The 17,500-nt window shown below is 42.9% G+C and overlaps 2 protein-coding genes across 2 annotated transcripts in view; one reads left to right on the top strand and one right to left on the bottom strand.

Annotated features, from left to right (window-relative positions):
• Positions 1–16,157, top strand: part of LOC113806112 (fibrocystin-L) — a 63,530-nt gene extending 47,373 nt beyond the window's left edge. The window contains exons 65-77 of the mRNA XM_070130613.1: positions 364–486; positions 981–1,233; positions 1,866–2,082; positions 3,368–3,465; positions 5,673–5,822; positions 6,917–7,066; positions 12,535–12,683; positions 13,185–13,391; positions 13,823–14,116; positions 14,576–14,731; positions 15,050–15,301; positions 15,522–15,760; positions 15,912–16,157. Coding sequence (XP_069986714.1) covers positions 364–486; positions 981–1,233; positions 1,866–2,082; positions 3,368–3,465; positions 5,673–5,822; positions 6,917–7,066; positions 12,535–12,683; positions 13,185–13,391; positions 13,823–14,116; positions 14,576–14,731; positions 15,050–15,301; positions 15,522–15,760; positions 15,912–15,930 — 2,307 coding nt within the window. The 3' untranslated portion in view covers positions 15,931–16,157. The remainder of the gene's footprint in view (positions 1–363; positions 487–980; positions 1,234–1,865; positions 2,083–3,367; positions 3,466–5,672; positions 5,823–6,916; positions 7,067–12,534; positions 12,684–13,184; positions 13,392–13,822; positions 14,117–14,575; positions 14,732–15,049; positions 15,302–15,521; positions 15,761–15,911) is intronic.
• LOC138864231 (splicing regulatory glutamine/lysine-rich protein 1-like) lies at positions 7,770–9,500 on the bottom strand (the record flags this gene model as incomplete). The annotated part of the gene is made up of 5 exons (XM_070130880.1): positions 9,137–9,500; positions 8,398–8,533; positions 8,284–8,359; positions 8,166–8,219; positions 7,770–7,817 (listed from the first exon to the last, which is right to left on the bottom strand). Coding segments are annotated over exons 1-5 (678 nt in total), but the record flags the coding sequence as incomplete, so codon positions are not given.
• Positions 16,158–17,500: the final 1,343 nt, after the last annotated feature.

The following is a 17,500-nucleotide window of genomic DNA, read 5'->3' as shown; positions in this document are numbered from 1 at the left end:
ACTTCCCTCCCCATGCCCCCTACTCATCCCTCCCTTCCCTTTTCCGCCTACCCCTCCTTCTCTCCCTCCCTCCCTGTTTCCCCATACCCCCTACTCATCCCTGCCCCCTCCCCCCATCCTTCCTTCCCTCCCTTTTCCCCCTACCTCTTCATCCTTTCTCCCTCCCTCCCTTTTCCTTCCCCCTACCCCCATCCTTTCTTCCCTCCCTTTTCCCCCCTACCCTCCTTCCTCCCTCCCCATTCCTCCTACTCACCCCTCCCTCCCTCCCTCCCGATACCCCCTACTCACCCTTCCTTCCCTCCCTCCCTCCCTCCCCATACCCCCTACTCATCCCTCCCTCCCTCCCTCCCTCCCCCCCTTCAGCTGTGGAGACCGGGACGCGAGGGGCCGCCCGAGGAGTGCCGGCGCGTCAGAGGGTTCTCGGTGTGGAGGGCGCAGGACGCGGCCTTCTACATGCAGCATTACGCCAGCATCGTCCTGCAGGAGGTGGGTGTTGGGGTGCGGGTGGGGGGGTAGGGGAGGGGGTGAGGAGGGGGTTAGGGTGAAGGAAGGGGTAGGGGTGGGGATGAGGAGGGGAGGGTGGGGATAGGTGAGGGTGGGGGTGGAGTGTTTGTGTATGTATGTTTGTTTATTGGTGTGTGTGTGTGTTTGCTTGTTTGTGCGCGTGTGTGTGTGTGGCTGAGAATAAAAAAATAAAGAGAAAGTAAGGTTGTGATTCCTAAGTTCTAGCTAAGTTAAGGATAGTTTTTTTTTCTACCGTACTGTAAAGTCATATTGCCCAGTCCATAATGAAGATTGGGAAAGAAAGATAGAATAAAAAAACAGGAACCCGAAATGAAAGAAAGAGAAAGAACGAAATAAAATAGAACCAAGAAACAAGAGAATAGGGACGAAAGGAAAAGAAAAAAAAAAGAAAAAAGAAAAAAATAATTAGATAAAACAAAACAACACCAAATCACGACCTCCTCCCTTCCGCCCAGGTGATATCCGTGGACAACCAAGTGGGCGTGAACCAGCTGGTGTACGGCCCGCCCGCCCTCTCGCACCGCCGTTACCCGAAGACAGCCACCGCCCGCGACAGTATTTTCGTGGGCGCGTCTCCCTCCCACAGCTGTCAGGTCCAAGCCGCCCGCTCTGCCGTCTATGACTTCTTTTCGGGCGTCCTTTGGTCCCCTGGGGCGGTGGGCGGCCACGCGGGCGTCCTCTTCGCCTCGTTCATCTCGAAGCCCAACTGTGAGTGCCTTGAGGGGAGCTGCGGGCGGTGTATTTGCTTGTTTTTTTGTTTGTTTGTTTATATATTCATTCATTTATCTATGCATTCACCTGTGTAATTATGTATCTTCTTTCTTTCTTTCTTATGTATCGTCTTTCTTTCTTTCTTATGTACCTTCTTTCTTTCTTTCTTATGTATTTTCTTTCATTCTTTTTTGTTGATTTATTCATTCATTCGATGATTTATTCATTTCGTCATTTATTAAAGATTTATTTGTTGACTTCGTGATTGCCTTTGGTGATGGAATGGTTGGAATGTTGATAATGACTTAAATCATAAATTGTAAATATTTGCACGCGATAGATCCACGTCACTTCTCTTTCGGCTTTTCTCCTTGTTTATCTTCTCTTCCTCTCTCCTTCCTTCTCCATCTCATCCTTCACCCTTCTTCCCACTACTTCTCATCTCTCTTTCCTTCTCTTTCTCCTCCTTCACTCTTCCTCTCCTCCCTCCCTCCTACTCTTTTTCATCTCCTTTTCCTTCTTCTCATTCTTCACCTTTCATCTCCTCCTTCTCTCCCACTCTTTCTCACCTCTCCTTCCTTCTTCGTCTCCTCCTTCACCCTTCCTAACCCACCTCCCCTCCCCCCCAGTGGGCCCCAAAGGATTCCACGGCGCTGCCCAGTACCCTGCCCTCGACGGCGCTACACACATCACCAACGTTACCTTCGTCGCCTACGCCTCCAGGAGCTGCGGGAGGGACGTGGCGCTGCTCACCAACCGCGGCTCCAACGACGCCATCCACCCCGTGTTCGTGCGCGGCCTCTCCTTCGTGGACACGCCGCCCGAGAACTACTTGTATTTGCACGAGTGAGTCGCTGTGGACACTTCAGGAGCGCGGGAGTTTTGAGATATAGATATACGGTAGATGTAGGTGTAGGTGTAGATGAAGATGCAGATACGTATAGAGATACAGGAACGGATGTAGATACAAATACAAATGCGAACACAGGTAAAGATACGGATGTAAAGGCAGATACAACACGCACGCAAACACATACACTCATGTATGCACGAACGCACGGGCACACACACACATGCGTATATGCATAAACACGGGGACGCTGGCATTATTTGCTCGCTAGTTTAATATTATGATTTAATATCTTTTCATAGTTTCATGCTATTTACTAATGTACATTTACTCATAAATGCAAATATCATGAAAGTGTTACATCTTCCACTGCAATAACAAAACAGTTAAAATGAGTTGAATAAATAAATGAATAATTGAAATGCTTTCGACAAAATACATTTTTTCAAAACAGACACTTTTTTTCCTTCTTTGAAACAGACATTTTTTTTCATATCCTACAAGCGGATACTTCATTAAAATAAACTTTTATTCTATATTAATTTATTAATTCATTTACTCGTTTCAAGATTAACACTCCACAACGAAAGCTCCATCACACTTACCCCTTTCACTCCACACAGCCCACAAAACCCCACACCACCCTTAACCCTTTCCCTCCTCACAACCCACAAAAAACTACCACATTTAACCCTTTCCCTCCTCACAGCCCACAAAACCCCACCACCCTCAACCCTTTCCCTCCTCACAGCCCACAAAAAACCACCACATTTAACCCTTTCCCTCTTCACAACCCACAAACCCCCCCACCACCATTACCCCTTGCCCTCCTCACATCCCACAAAACCCCAACCACCCTCAACCCTTTCCCTCCTCACAGCCCACATAAACCCCCAACCACCCTCAACCCTTTCTCTCCTCACAGCCCACAAAACCCCCAACCACCCTCAACCATTTCCCTCCTCACAGCCCACATAAACCCCCAACCACCCTCAACCCTCTCCCTCCTCACAGCCCACATAAACCCCCAACCACACTCACCCCTTTCTCTCCTCACAGCCCACATAAACCCCCAACCACACTCACCCCTTTCCCTCCTCACAGGCTCCAAAACCCCAACCACACTTACCCCTTGCCCTCCTCACAGCCCACATAAACCCCCAACCACACTCACCCCTTTCCCTCCTCACAGCCCACAAAACCCCCAACCACCCTCAACCCTTTCCCTCCTCACAGCCCACATAAACCCCCAACCACACTCACCCCTTTCTCTCCTCGTAGACCAAATCTTGACCTCGTACAACCTGCCGACTGCGTGGACATGGACTGCGACGGCCTGAAGAAGGTCATAGTGCAGGATATGGACGGCACTCTGCTGGGTAAGACTGCACCTTCGGGACCTCAGTGTGTGTGTTGTGCGTGTTGTGATCTGTGAGCAATTCTGGGTGTGGTTATGGTTGTTGTGTTGTTTATCTCTGTGGGTTGGTAAGGGTTATTATTTTTTTGTTGGTTGCTGATATCATGTTATTGTTATTGTGTTGGTGTTACTTGTTGTTATTATTGTTGTCATTTTTTTGTTTTTATTATTATTATTTTTTGTTTTTATTATCATTATTATTGTTATTATTATTATCATTATTTTTTATTATAATAATAATAATGATAATAATGATAATAATGATAATGATGATTAATATATTATTGTTATTATTCTTATTATTATTTTTGTTATTGTTATTGTTATTGTTATTATTATTATTATTATCATTATCATTATTATTATTATTATTATTATTATCATTATTATTATTATTATTATTATTATTATTATTATTATTATTATTATTATTATTATTGTTATTATGGTTATTATTATTATCATTATTACTATTATCATTATTATTATTATTATTATTATTATTATTATTATTATTATTATTATTATTATTATCATTATTTTTATTATTGTTTTGGTAATAATGATAATAATAATGATGCTATTATCATCATTATTATTGTTATTATTTTTATTTCTATTATTTATTATTATTATTATTATTATTATTATTATTATTATTATTAACATTACTATTATCATTATTATTATCATTATTATTATCATTATTATTATTATTATTATTATTATTATTATTATTATTATTATTATTATTATTATTATTATTATTATTATTATTATTATTATTATTATTATTAGTAGTAGTAGTAGTAGTATTACCATTATTATTATTATCATCATCATTATCATTATCATTATTATTATTATTATTATTATCATCATTATTATTATTATTATCATTATTATTATTATTGTTATTTTGTTATTATCATTATCACTGTTGGTACAATTGTTATTATCATTATTATTATTATTATTATTATTATTATTATTATTATTATTATTATTATTATTATTATTATTATTATTATTATTATTATTATTATTATTATTATCATTATTATTATTATTGTTATTATTATTATTATTATTGTTATTATTATTATTATTATTATTATTATTATTATTATTATTATTATTATTATTATCATTATTATTATTATTATTATTATTATTATTATTATCATTATTATTATTATTATTATTATTATTATTATTATCATTATCATTATTTCAATATCATTATTATCATCATTACAGTTATATTATTACATTATTACAGTTCTTATTATTATCATTCTTGTTCTTATTGTTATTGTTATTATTACTATCGATTACTATAAAAATTATTATCATTAATTATATTCAGGAATTCTGTGTGATTTCATGATACTCTCATCGAGGATGTAAATTTGTATATGATATTCTGCAATTAGAGAGCACTTTTAGGCTCGATTTTAATTCAAAATTTGTTCTGATGTTTAGGAATTAAAGAAAAAAAAATGAATATGATAAATGGAAAAAAATGGAATATGTTCAACTTATGGTGATTGTAAATGACTGTACATGTCGTATATTAGGAAGAAATGTCGTAATTCGTAATTTTCTCTTTCCCTCCTCATTCCTTATTTATTTCCTCTATTTCCTTTCTCCTCTTATCCGTCCATCAATGATTTTTTTCTCTTTTCTTTCCGCCTTCTTTTACCTCTTATTCATTTGTTTTAACTCTCTCTCTCTCTCTTCTCAACTCTTCCTTTCCTCCACCTTTTTCTTACGACCCCCCTCCTCCTTTGTTCTCTCCCTCCTCTTACCTCCCTTTCCCCTTTCCCCTACCCATCCCCCTCCCTCCCTCTTTTCCTTCCTCTTCTTCCCTTTTTTCCTCCCTTGCCTCCCCCTCCCTCCCTCTTTTCCTTCCTCTTCCTCCCTCGCTCCCTCTTTTCATCCCCCTGCCTCCCTATTTTCCTATCCCTTACTCCCCCATTTCTCCCTCTTTCCCTCCCCCTGCCTCCTTCCTTTCCTCCCCCTCCCTCCCTCTTTTCCTTCCCATTCCTCCCCCTCCCTCCTTCTTCCCCCCCCCCTTCCTCCCTCTGCCTCCCCCTCCCTCTCTCTGCCTCTCCTCCCTCCTACTTTTCCTCCCCCATTCTCCCCCCCACCCCACCCCCACCCCAGGCGCCGCCAACGCCACCGCCACCTCGCAGGCGGAGTTCGAGTGGGACGGCGACCCCGCGAGAGGCGTCGGCGACTACAGGATCCCCGTCAGTCTCCGGCAGCGCGTCGACGGCTCCGAGATCCCGGCGGAGGAGAAATTCCCCAACAAAGGTGCGCCATCTTTGAAAAGCGAAGTGGGTGCACGTCTTTCGAAAGCAAGAACCTGCGCGTGCGTTTGAGAGATGGGTAGATGTATAGATAGATAGGCTGAGAGAGAGGGATAGGGATAGGGATAGGCTGAGAGAGAGGGATAGGGAGAGGGAGAGGGATAGGGATAGGGATAGGGATAGGGTAGGGATAGGGAAAGGGAGAGGGAAAGTGAGAGGGAGAGGGAGAGGAGGGCGGGGGAGGGGAGGGAAAGGGAAAGGAGAAGGGAGAGGGATAGGGATAGAGAGACGGAGAGGGAAAGGGGTAGGGGGAGGGGTAGGGAAGAGGGAAAGGGAGAGGGAGAGGGAAAGGGGGAGGGGGAGGGGGAGGGGGAGGGGGAGGGTGAGGGAGAGGGAAAGGGAGAGGGAGAGGGAGAGGAGAGGGAAAGGGAGGAGGGAGAGGGAGAGGGAGAGGGGGAGGGGGAGAGGGAGAGAGGGGGAGGGAGAGGGAGAGAGTGAGGGGGAGGGAGAGGGAAAGGGAGAGGGAGAGGGAGAGGGAGAGGGAGAGGGAGAGGGAGAGAGGGAGGGGGACGGGGAGGGAGAGGGAAAGGGAGAGGGAAAGGGAGAGGGAGAGGGAGAGGGAGAGGGAGAGGGAGAGAAGGAGGGGGACGGGGAGGGAGAGGGAAAGGCAAAGGGAAAGGTAAAGGGAGAAAGAGAGGGAGAGGGAAAGGGAGAGGGAGAGGGAGAGAGGGAGAGAGAGAGGGAAAGGGAGAGGGAGAGGGAGAGAGAGAGAGATAGAGAGAGGGAGAGAGAGAGAGAGAGAGTTTGTATTTGGAGGGAAGGGGGTACTAAGATGGTCCTGTTCATTGTTGGTGGTTATGTTTGCGAAAATATGAAAGTGAAATGTCACTCCCAGAAAATTAACATAAAGAAATAATTAATTTAGAACGATCAAAAAAGATGCAGGGAAAAAAGATACACTACAGAAATAGTTCATGAAAAATCACATACACAAAAAAGAAACAAAATATACACATAAAGAAAAGAAATAATAATAATAAAATACGTCCGAACAAAACTTTCATTTATATACATATTTTTTCTTTTCCATTCCATTAGGCATCGTGAGAGACGATTCATGCAGCTTCGTGACGTCATGGAGGGCGTGGCGTTGCTCGGGCCTGCGTCACCGGATGCTGGTTCTGGAGAGCCTCGACGCCGACTCGCTGGTTCGACGCCTCTCGCCCGTCGCGCTCGTCGCCAATCCGGGTCGGTTGCGGCGCTCTGGCTCTTTGGGTCTCTGTCTGCGGCTGTCTGTTGACTTCTGTGGCTCTTTGGATCTCTGTCTGCGGCTGTCTGTTGACTTCTTTGGCTCTTTGGATCTCTGTCTGTGGCTGTCTGTTGACTTCTCTGGCTCTTTGGATCTCTGTCTGCGGCTGTCTGTTGACTTCTCTGGCTCTTTGGATCTCTGTCTGCGGCTGTCTGTTGACTTCTTTGGCTCTTTGGATCTCTGTCTGTGGCTGTCTGTTGACTTCTCTGGCTCTTTGGATCTCTGTCTGCGGCTGTCTGTTGACTTCTGTGGCTCTTTGGATCTCTGTCTGCGGCTGTCTGTTGACTTCTTTGGCTCTTTGGATCTCTGTCTGTGGCTGTCTGTTGACTTCTCTGGCTCTTTGGATCTCTGTCTGCGGCTGTCTGTTGACTTCTCTGGCTCTTTGGATCTCTGTCTGCGGCTGTCTGTTGACTTCTTTGGCTCTTTGGATCTCTGTCTGTGGCTGTCTGTTGACTTCTCTGGCTCTTTGGATCTCTGTCTGCGACTGTCTGTTGACTTCTCTGGCTCTTTGGATCTCTGTCTGTGGCTGTCTGTTGACTTCTCTGGCTGTTTGTGGCTGTCTGTTGACTTCTCTGGCTCTTTGGATCTCTGTCTGTGGCTGTCTGTTGACTTCTGTGGTTGTTTGTGGCTGTCTGTTGACTTCTCTGGCTCTTTGGATCTCTGTCTGCGGCTGTCTGTTGACTTCTGTGGTTGTTTGTGGCTGTCTGTTGACTTCTCTGGCTCTTTGGATCTCTGTCTGTGGCTGTCTGTTGACTTCTGTGGTTGTTTGTGGCTGTCTGTTGACTTCTCTGGCTCTTTGGATCTCTGTCTGTGGCTGTCTGTTGACTTCTGTGGTTGTTTGTGGCTGTCTGTTGACTTCTCTGGCTCTTTGGATCTCTGTCTGTGGCTGTCTGTTGACTTCTCTGGCTGTTTGTGGCTGTCTGTTGACTTCTCTGGCTCTTTGGATCTCTGTCTGTGGCTGTCTGTTGACTTCTCTGGCTGTCTGTGGCTGTCTGTTGACTTCTCTGGCTCTTTGGATCTCTGTCTGTGGCTGTCTGTTGACTTCTGTGGTTGTTTGTGGCTGTCTGTTGACTTCTCTGGCTCTTTGGGTCTATGTCTGTGGCTGTCTGTTGACTTCTCTGGCTCTTTGGATCTCTGTCTGTGGCTGTCTGTTGACTTCTCTGGCTCTTTGGATCTCTGTCTGTTTATGTCTGTTGACTTCTCTGGCTCTTTGGATCTCTGTTTGTGGCTGTCTGTTGAATTCTGTGGTTGTTTGTGGCTGTCTGTTGACTTCTCTGGCTGCTTGTGGCTGTCTGTTGACTTTTCTGGCTGTTTGTGGCTGTCTGTTGACTTTTCTGGCTCTTTGGATCTCTGTCTGTGGCTGTCTGTTGACTTCTTTGGCTCTTTGGATCTCTGTCTGTGGCTGTCTGTTGACTTCTCTGGCTGTCTGTTTATGTCTGTTGACTTCTCTGGCTCTTTGGATCTTTGTCTGTGGCTGTCTATTGACTTCTCTGGCTGTCTGTTTATGTCTGTTGACTTCTCTGGCTCTTTGGATCTCTGTCTGTGGCTGTCTGTTGACTTCTCTGGCTGTCTGTTTATGTCTGTTGACTTCTCTGGCTCTTTGGATCTCTGTCTGTGGCTGTCTGTTGACTTCTCTGGCTGTCTGTTTATGTCTGTTGACTTCTCTGGCTCTTTGGATCTCTGTCTGTTGACTTCTCTGGCTGTCTGTTTATGTCTGTTGACTTCTCTGGCTCTTTGGATCTCTGTCTGTGGCTGTCTGTGACTTCTCTGGCTGTTTGTGGCCGTCTGTTGACTTCTCTGGCTGTTTGGATCTCTGTTTGTGTCTGTCTGTTGACTTCTCTGGCTGTCTGTTTATGTCTGTTGACTTCTCTGGCTCTTTGGATCTCTGTCTGTGGCTGTCTGTTGACTTCTCTGGCTGTCTGTTTATGTCTGTTGACTTCTCTGGCTCTTTGGATCTCTGTCTGTGGCTGTCTGTTGACTTCTCTGGCTGTCTGTTTATGTCTGTTGACTTCTCTGGCTCTTTGGATCTCTGTCTGTGGCTGTCTGTGACTTCTCTGGCTGTTTGTGGCCGTCTGTTGACTTCTCTGGCTGTTTGGATCTCTGTTTGTGTCTGTCTGTTGACTTCTCTGGCTGTCTGTTTATGTCTGTTGACTTCTCTGGCTCTTTGGATCTCTGTCTGTGGCTGTCTGTGACTTCTCTGGCTGTTTGTGGCCGTCTGTTGACTTCTCTGGCTGTTTGGATCTCTGTTTGTGTCTGTCTGTTGACTTCACTGGCTGTCTGTGGCTGTCTTAGGCTGTTTTTATTTATGTTTATATCTGCCCGTTTTCGGTTCTCGGTCTGCTTATATCCTTTTGTTTCCCAGGCTCTGTTCATATGTCTATTCCTGTGTCCCTCTCAGTTTATGTCAGCCGTTTTACGTGTCTCTGTCTGTTTACGTATCTCTGTTATATCTATCTGTTTGTGTGTCTCTGTTATATCTATCTGTTTGTGTTTCTCTGTTACATCTATCTGTTTACGTGTCTCTGTTACATCTATCTGTTTGTGTGTCTCTGTTACATCTATCTGTTTGTGTGTCTCTGTTACATCTATCTGTTTACGTGTCTCTGTTACATCTATCTGTTTGTGTGTCTCTGTTACATCTATCTGTTTACGTGTCTCTGTTACATCTATCTGTTTGTGTGTCTCTGTTACATCTATCTGTTTGTGTGTCTCTGTTACATCTATCTGTTTACGTGTCTCTGTTACATCTATCTGTTTGTGTGTCTCTGTTACATCTATCTGTTTACGTGTCTCTGTTACATCTATCTGTTTGTGTGTCTCTGTTACATCTATCTGTTTACGTGTCTCTGTTACATCTATCTATTTGTGTGTCTCTGTTACATCTATCTGTTTGTGTGTCTCTGTTACATCTATCTGTTTGTGTGTCTCTGTTACATCTATCAGTTTGTGTGTCTCTGTTACATCTATCTGTTTACGTGTCTCTGTTACATCTATCTGTTTACGTGTCTCTGTTACATCTATCTGTTTGTGTGTCTCTGTTACATCTATCTGTTTGTGTGTCTCTGTTACATCTATCTGTTTGTGTGTCTCTGTTACATCTATCTGTTTGTGTGTCTCTGTTACATCTATCTGTTTACGTGTCTCTGTTACATCTATCTGTTTACGTGTCTCTGTTACATCTATCTGTTTGTGTGTCTCTGTTACATCTATCTGTTTGTGTGTCTCTGTTACATCTATCTGTTTGTGTGTCTCTGTTACATCTATCTGTTTACGTGTCTCTGTTACATCTATCTGTTTACGTGTCTCTGTTACATCTATCTGTTTGTGTGTCTCTGTTACATCTATCTGTTTGTGTGTCTCTGTTACATCTATCTGTTTGTGTGTCTCTGTTACATCTATCTGTTTGTGTGTCTCTGTTACATCTATCTGTTTACGTGTCTCTGTTACATCTATCTATTTGTGTGTCTCTGTTACATCTATCTGTTTGTGTGTCTCTGTTACATCTATCTGTTTGTGTGTCTCTGTTACATCTATCTGTTTGTGTGTCTCTGTTACATCTATCTGTTTACGTGTCTCTGTTACATCTATCTGTTTACGTGTCTCTGTTACATCTATCTGTTTGTGTGTCTCTGTTACATCTATCTGTTTGTGTGTCTCTGTTACATCTATCTGTTTGTGTGTCTCTGTTACATCTATCTGTTCGTGTGTCTCTGTTACATCTATCTGTTTGTGTGTCTCTGTTACATCTATCTGTTTGTGTGTCTCTGTTACATCTATCTGTTTGTGTGTCTCTGTTACATCTATCTGTTTGTGTGTCTCTGTTACATCTATCTGTTTGTGTGTCTCTGTTACATCTATCTGTTTGTGTGTCTCTGTTACATCTATCTGTTTGTGTGTCTCTGTTACATCTATCTGTTTACGTGTCTCTGTTACATCTATCTGTTTGTGTGTCTCTGTTACATCTATCTGTTTGTGTGTCTCTGTTACATCTATCTGTTTGTGTGTCTCTGTTACATCTATCTGTTTGTGTGTCTCTGTTACATCTATCTGTTTGTGTGTCTCTGTTACATCTATCTGTTTGTGTGTCTCTGTTACATCTATCTGTTTGTGTGTCTCTGTTACATCTATCTGTTTGTGTGTCTCTGTTACATCTATCTGTTTACGTGTCTCTGTTACATCTATCTATTTGTGTGTCTCTGTTACATCTATCTGTTTGTGTGTCTCTGTTACATCTATCTGTTTGTGTGTCTCTGTTACATCTATCTGTTTGTGTGTCTCTGTTACATCTATCTGTTTACGTGTCTCTGTTACATCTATCTGTTTACGTGTCTCTGTTACATCTATCTGTTTGTGTGTCTCTGTTACATCTATCTGTTTGTGTGTCTCTGTTACATCTATCTGTTTGTGTGTCTCTGTTACATCTATCTGTTTGTGTGTCTCTGTTACATCTATCTGTTTGTGTGTCTCTGTTACATCTATCTGTTTGTGTGTCTCTGTTACATCTATCTGTTTGTGTGTCTCTGTTACATCTATCTGTTTGTGTGTCTCTGTTACATCTATCTGTTTGTGTGTCTCTGTTACATCTATCTGTTTGTGTGTCTCTGTTACATCTATCTGTTTGTGTGTCTCTGTTACATCTATCTGTTTGTGTGTCTCTGTTACATCTATATGTTTGTGTGTCTCTGTTACATCTATCTGTTTGTGTGTCTCTGTTACATCTATCTGTTTGTGTGTCTCTGTTACATCTATCTGTTTGTGTGTCTCTGTTACATCTATCTGTTTACGTGTCTCTGTTACATCTATCTGTTTACGTGTCTCTGTTACATCTATCTGTTTGTGTGTCTCTGTTACATCTATCTGTTTACGTGTCTCTGTTACATCTATCTGTTTACGTGTATCTGTTACATCTATCTGTTTGTGTGTCTCTGTTACATCTATCTGTTTACGTGTTTCTGTTACATCTATCTGTTTGTGTGTCTCTGTTACATCTATCTGTTTGTGTGTCTCTGTTACATCTATCTGTTTGTGTGTCTCTGTTACATCTATCTGTTTGTGTGTCTCTGTTACATCTATCTGTTTACGTGTCTCTGTTACATCGATCTGTTTGTGTGTCTCTGTTACATCTATCTGTTTGTGTGTCTCTGTTACATCTATCTGTTTACTTATCCCACGTTCAATTCCGCGCACTGCCAGTGGATAGCGACCCAGGCCATTCCTTGCACACAGGGGGGTAATATAGAAGCAAAGAAACATATAGCATATCCCAGCAAAGAAAATCCAATATAAAAAAATGAATCAAAACTAAATTATCATTACTATCAATATCTATTTATCCACGTGTCTTTATCTACATCTATCTTGAGAAACAGATTAAAATACCCCCGCTGTCTCTCTCCTCCCGTCGCAGGCCCGAGCGGATACGTCGACCTCGTGAACGGCCCGATGGACCACGGATGGTGCCTGGGCTACACCTGCCAGCGCCGCCTCTCCACCTTCTACTCCGTCGTCGCCTCCGGCCAGGTGTACGAGGTGGCCATGACGTCACTTCCGCCGCAGGTAAGGAGGGGGAAGGGGGGAGGATGAGCAAGATTTAGTTTATTTTGCACTGGATTTTTTAAATTTCTGTTTGGGGATTACTTTTTTGCTTGCTTGCTTCTTTTGTAATGGATTTTTATTTTCTTCTGGGGATATACCTACCTACCTACCTACCTACATACATACATACATACATACATACATACATACATACATACATACATACATACATACATACATACATACATACATACATACATACATACACACACACACACACACACACACACACACACACACACACACACACACACACACACACACACACATATATATATATATATATATATATATATATATATATATGTGTGTGTGTGTGTATGTGTGTGTGTGTGTGTGTGTGTGTGTGTGTATGTGTGAATCTAACCTCCGATCAGGATAATGTCGCCAGAATACCCTTCCACCAATCAGAGCAAAGGCGACCCAACCCCTACTCCCTCCTAACTCCTCCCACTCCTGCAGGAACTCCGCCTCCACCTCCTGCACTCGGACCCCAGCGAAGTCCTCCTCCTGCGTCTCTTCTACCCGATGACGCAGCGTTTTGACGTCTACGTCGACGGCTCCTTCGTCCCTCCCACCAACGTCGACCCGGAGACGTACCCGGGATCTTATCAGCTGTTGCCCGAGAATCCCGACGACCCGGAGGCCTTCTATCCGACGCTGCAGGATGTGAGTGTGAGGGGAGGGTCTTGGGGTGGGTGCGGGTGGGCGGGCGGAGTGGATGGGTGGGGAGGGGGGGTTTGGTTTATGATCATTCTGTTCTTAATTTTTTTTGTCTTTGTCAGTCTTTTCTTTTTGTAATTTTTTTCTGTTTTTCCTTTCTTTTCTTTTTTTTCTTCGTTTCTTTTCTTTCCTTTTTCTTTTCTATAATTTTTCTTTTCCTTTTCACCATTCACCTCTTACTAAAACACTTCCTCCCTCTGTTTTGTCTTTCTTTTCCTCTCTACTTTTTTACTTTTTTCCATTCCTTTCTTTTGATATATTTTCTTATTTATCTTTTCGTTTCTTTCCTCTTTCCTTCCCTTTCTCTTCGTATCTATATTTCCTTTTTCTTTTCCTTCTCGCCGTCGTTATCACCCCCCCCCCCCCCCACCCCCCAGGCCGCAGGATCGAACTACCTTGCGCGGGAGTCGAAGTTCCTCCACCTGGTCGTCCGCGGAGGCAACCACTCCTACGACATCAGGACCTCGCCGGTGGTCGTCCTGTCGCTGGGGATCCTGGTGAGCGAGGACGACTTCTACGAGGCGGAGGAGGTCGTGCAGAACGTGGCGCTGCTGCTGAACGTTGCCCCTGAGAACGTGAGGGTGACGGAGATCGTCCGGGAGGATTCGAGGGGCGAGGGGAGTGGCCGGAAGAGGAGGAGGAGGAACGCTTCTTCTGTTGTTAATGTTGAGGTGAGTTTCTTTTTTCTTTTTTTATTACTACACTTTGGTCTTGTTTTGTTTTTGTAGTATATTGTATTCCTTGTCATTATAACATTTAGTATCGTCACAATCCTCATGGTTAGAGAATGATTTTGAGGACAACAATGACAGTTATCATCAGCATCATCATCATCATCATAACGATGATGATGGTGATGTTGATGATTGTCATTGTCCCTATCATCGTCATCAACGAAGAATTCCGGGAAGGTCACACACACACACACACACACACACACACACACACACACACACACACACACACACACACACACACACACACACACACACACACACACACACACACACACACACACACACACACACACACACACACACACACACACACACACACACACACACGTGTCAGCGAACAACCATCCCCGACGACCAGTTACAGCAACCCTAAAATTCCGAAACTCTCTCCAGGTGGAGGTGAGCGGCGCCCCGCTGAGCTCCCTCCGGGGGGCGGGGCAGGCCATAAGGGGAGACGCCCTGACTTATGACGACCTGTTGAATCGTCTCGGGGTTGTCGTCGACTGTTTCCAAAGCCTTGGGTGCGGCGCGAACATCGTCAGTCTCAAAGTAAGTGGGTTTGTGTCAGTTCGTTTGTATGTATACGTGACTGTCTGTTTCAACTAGTTTGGTTGTGTTTAAGTAATCTACTTTTGAAATATGATTTGTTTGTCGTTTGTAAATGTGGGGTTCCTTTCTCTGGTCTCTTTGTTCCATTTCTCGAAGTTACTTGCAAAATAGTTGTTTGCGTATTATTGTTCGCAATTCTTCTATTTAAAGTACTTTATTTTGGAGTTCTTAAATCATTGTTTATATTTATCATTTTTATGTATCAACAATTGTTGAAATTCTTTTCACATTTTTTTCGAACTTATTGTTTTCCCGAAGGTCAAGTACCCCGTCGCCCCCCCTGATGTCCCGGAAATGCAATCTCCAAATGAGGAGTTCGCCGCCCTGCTCGCACACGACGCCCCTCTGTACAGCGTTCGCCAGCAGCAACTGGAGAAGGAGGAGCTAGACCAGCTTCTCGAAGGAGAGGTGTTCCTTCGGCCGGCGTACGCGGAGGTCGTGCTGGAGCCTCCTGAAGTAGTGATGGCCGACGAAGCCTTTGCGGTGGTCGTTGCCGTGTTCGCAGAAGATGTGAGTTTCCGGATTCTGTTTCGGGCGGAGGGTCTTGCATTCATGGACTAGGATTTGTCTACCGGTGTATGAATTAATCTCGTTGTTCATTTAATTACCAGACGTTTAAACAGCGATTTTGTCATTGTGTAGTTTCAGTCTCAGTTTATACCTGCCATTCATTTGTTGCAAGAAGACGAACCTAAAGCCAAGTATCCCAGCCATGCCCTCTCTCCCACAGGGCACCAGAGTCACCAGCCTGGGCAGCAAAGGCTCCCCCTGGATGCTGACGGCGAGTCTGGAAGGAGGGCCTCCAGGTGCGCGGCTGCAGGGCTCCACCACCGTCCCTTACTCTCAGGGTCAAGCGGTCTTTTTGGACCTTGCGGTGGACACACCCGGAGAAGGTTACGGGCTCAAGTTCAGGGTGACCTCTCCCGAGAATGCCCCCTCCCTTGAGGTCACTCTCGAGGACACTTTCAGGTGAGGCTTAAGTTATGCTTTGTTCCGAATGATAAAGGAAGATACATGAATGAATTATGAAATTTGCATATCAGCTGTTTTGTAGACTTGAGGTTCATTTCCAGTATTACGACAATTTTTATTTGATGAAAATTAATTGCCTTTCTTGTAGCGTGGAACATGATTTCTGACGGACAGCCGTGACGAGCCTTGCAAAGGAGAGAAAATCTGCGGTTCCCGACCCACAGTTCACTATAAGTGAAAGTCATGCATTGATAGATGCTAAAATGCTGAACAAAGTTCTAATACTGTTCTGTTTTATGATTGTTATTTTGAATACTGCAATATTTTTGTATTAAACAATGCTCTTATGGATTAATAAAATAATCAATGTTAAATTGAGAAAATAAAATTTCACCCAGTATTCATGTTTTTCTTGAGTAGAGCAATGCCTTCACGAACAAAACACATAATTTATTCAACTGTTCAACATATTAATGCATGCAAGATCAGTCTGTAAATCCCAATGAGCTACAATCATTATCATAATTACCAGACATCAAATATTTTCTCAGATTAAACTCAGTGGTACTAATTAGATTATATCAGCAATTTGAAAACGTAAATATTTACCATGTAAATTTATTTGTGTGTCCAACCTCTACAGAATGAAAATGAATGAACAAAATTCCATCTCCTCCCTTAAAAAAGAAACAAAAGAAAAGAAGGAAAAGAAAATTAAGAAATACAATAAGAGTGATAATAATGTCAATAGCATAATATCAATAGCATACATAATAGTCCTGATATTCTTCTTATCCTTTACGATATTTCGCTTGTAGAATAAAAAAAATGTAAGCTGTTTTTTTAAGACTGTAAAAAGATATAGAAATATGGCGAGTGTAGATAAAGTAGAAAAAAATTGAAATGATACAAGGAATGAGAAAAAAATAAACTATAAAAAACAAAACCTGAAGATGAAGTAGACAAGAATACAAGAATATAATGAGTGTATTGATATGAGAAGACATGAAAAAGGTGTATAAAGAAAGAGATATTCAGAATAAAAGGAGAAAGGAGAAATGAAAATGAATGGTGAAAAAGGGAGAAAAGACTATGGAAGAAAATGAAATTTAAAGAAAGAAAGAAAGAAAGAAAAATAAAACCTAGAGAGTGAAACGAGGGCCAAAAGAGAAAACCAAAATAAAGAAACAAACAAACAAATAGAATTATCAGGGATAACACGATAAAAAGATATACATGATAAAAGAGAGAAAAGCGAGATGCAATTATCACCGATGAAGCCTCTGCGCCCCACAGCTAATCGTCATTTTCGCGAAATACTATTTTGCGCATTTTTTGTATCTTCTCCATATTTATCACTGGTTCTTTGGGTGTTTTAAGGGAGCGCTCGTATAAATGTTCTTTTCGATGTTATTTTTTTCTCTCTCCTTCAGTTCTATCTTTTTCTATCTGTCTGTCTGCCTACCTGTCTCTGTCTGTCTCTCTCTCTGTTTGTGTTGGACCTGTTTCTCTGTCTCTCTCTGTCTCTCTCTGTCTCTCTCTCTCTCTCTCTCTCTCTCTCTCTCTCTCTCTCTCTCTCTCTCTCTCTCTCTCTCTCTCTCTCTCTCTCTCTCTCTCTCTCTCTCTCTCTCTCTCTCCCTCCTCCGTCTCCCTCTCCCTCCCTCCCTCCCTTCGTTTCTCTCTCTCTCTTCCTCCCCATGTCTCTCTCTCTCTCTCTCTCTCTCTCTCTCTCTCTCT

Source organism: Penaeus vannamei, chromosome 15 (genome assembly GCF_042767895.1).
Source record: "Penaeus vannamei isolate JL-2024 chromosome 15, ASM4276789v1, whole genome shotgun sequence".
NCBI classification, from domain to species: Eukaryota; Metazoa; Arthropoda; class Malacostraca; order Decapoda; family Penaeidae; genus Penaeus; species Penaeus vannamei.
Note: the sequence above shows the minus strand (reverse complement) of the source record. Positions and strands in the feature narration are given on the sequence as shown.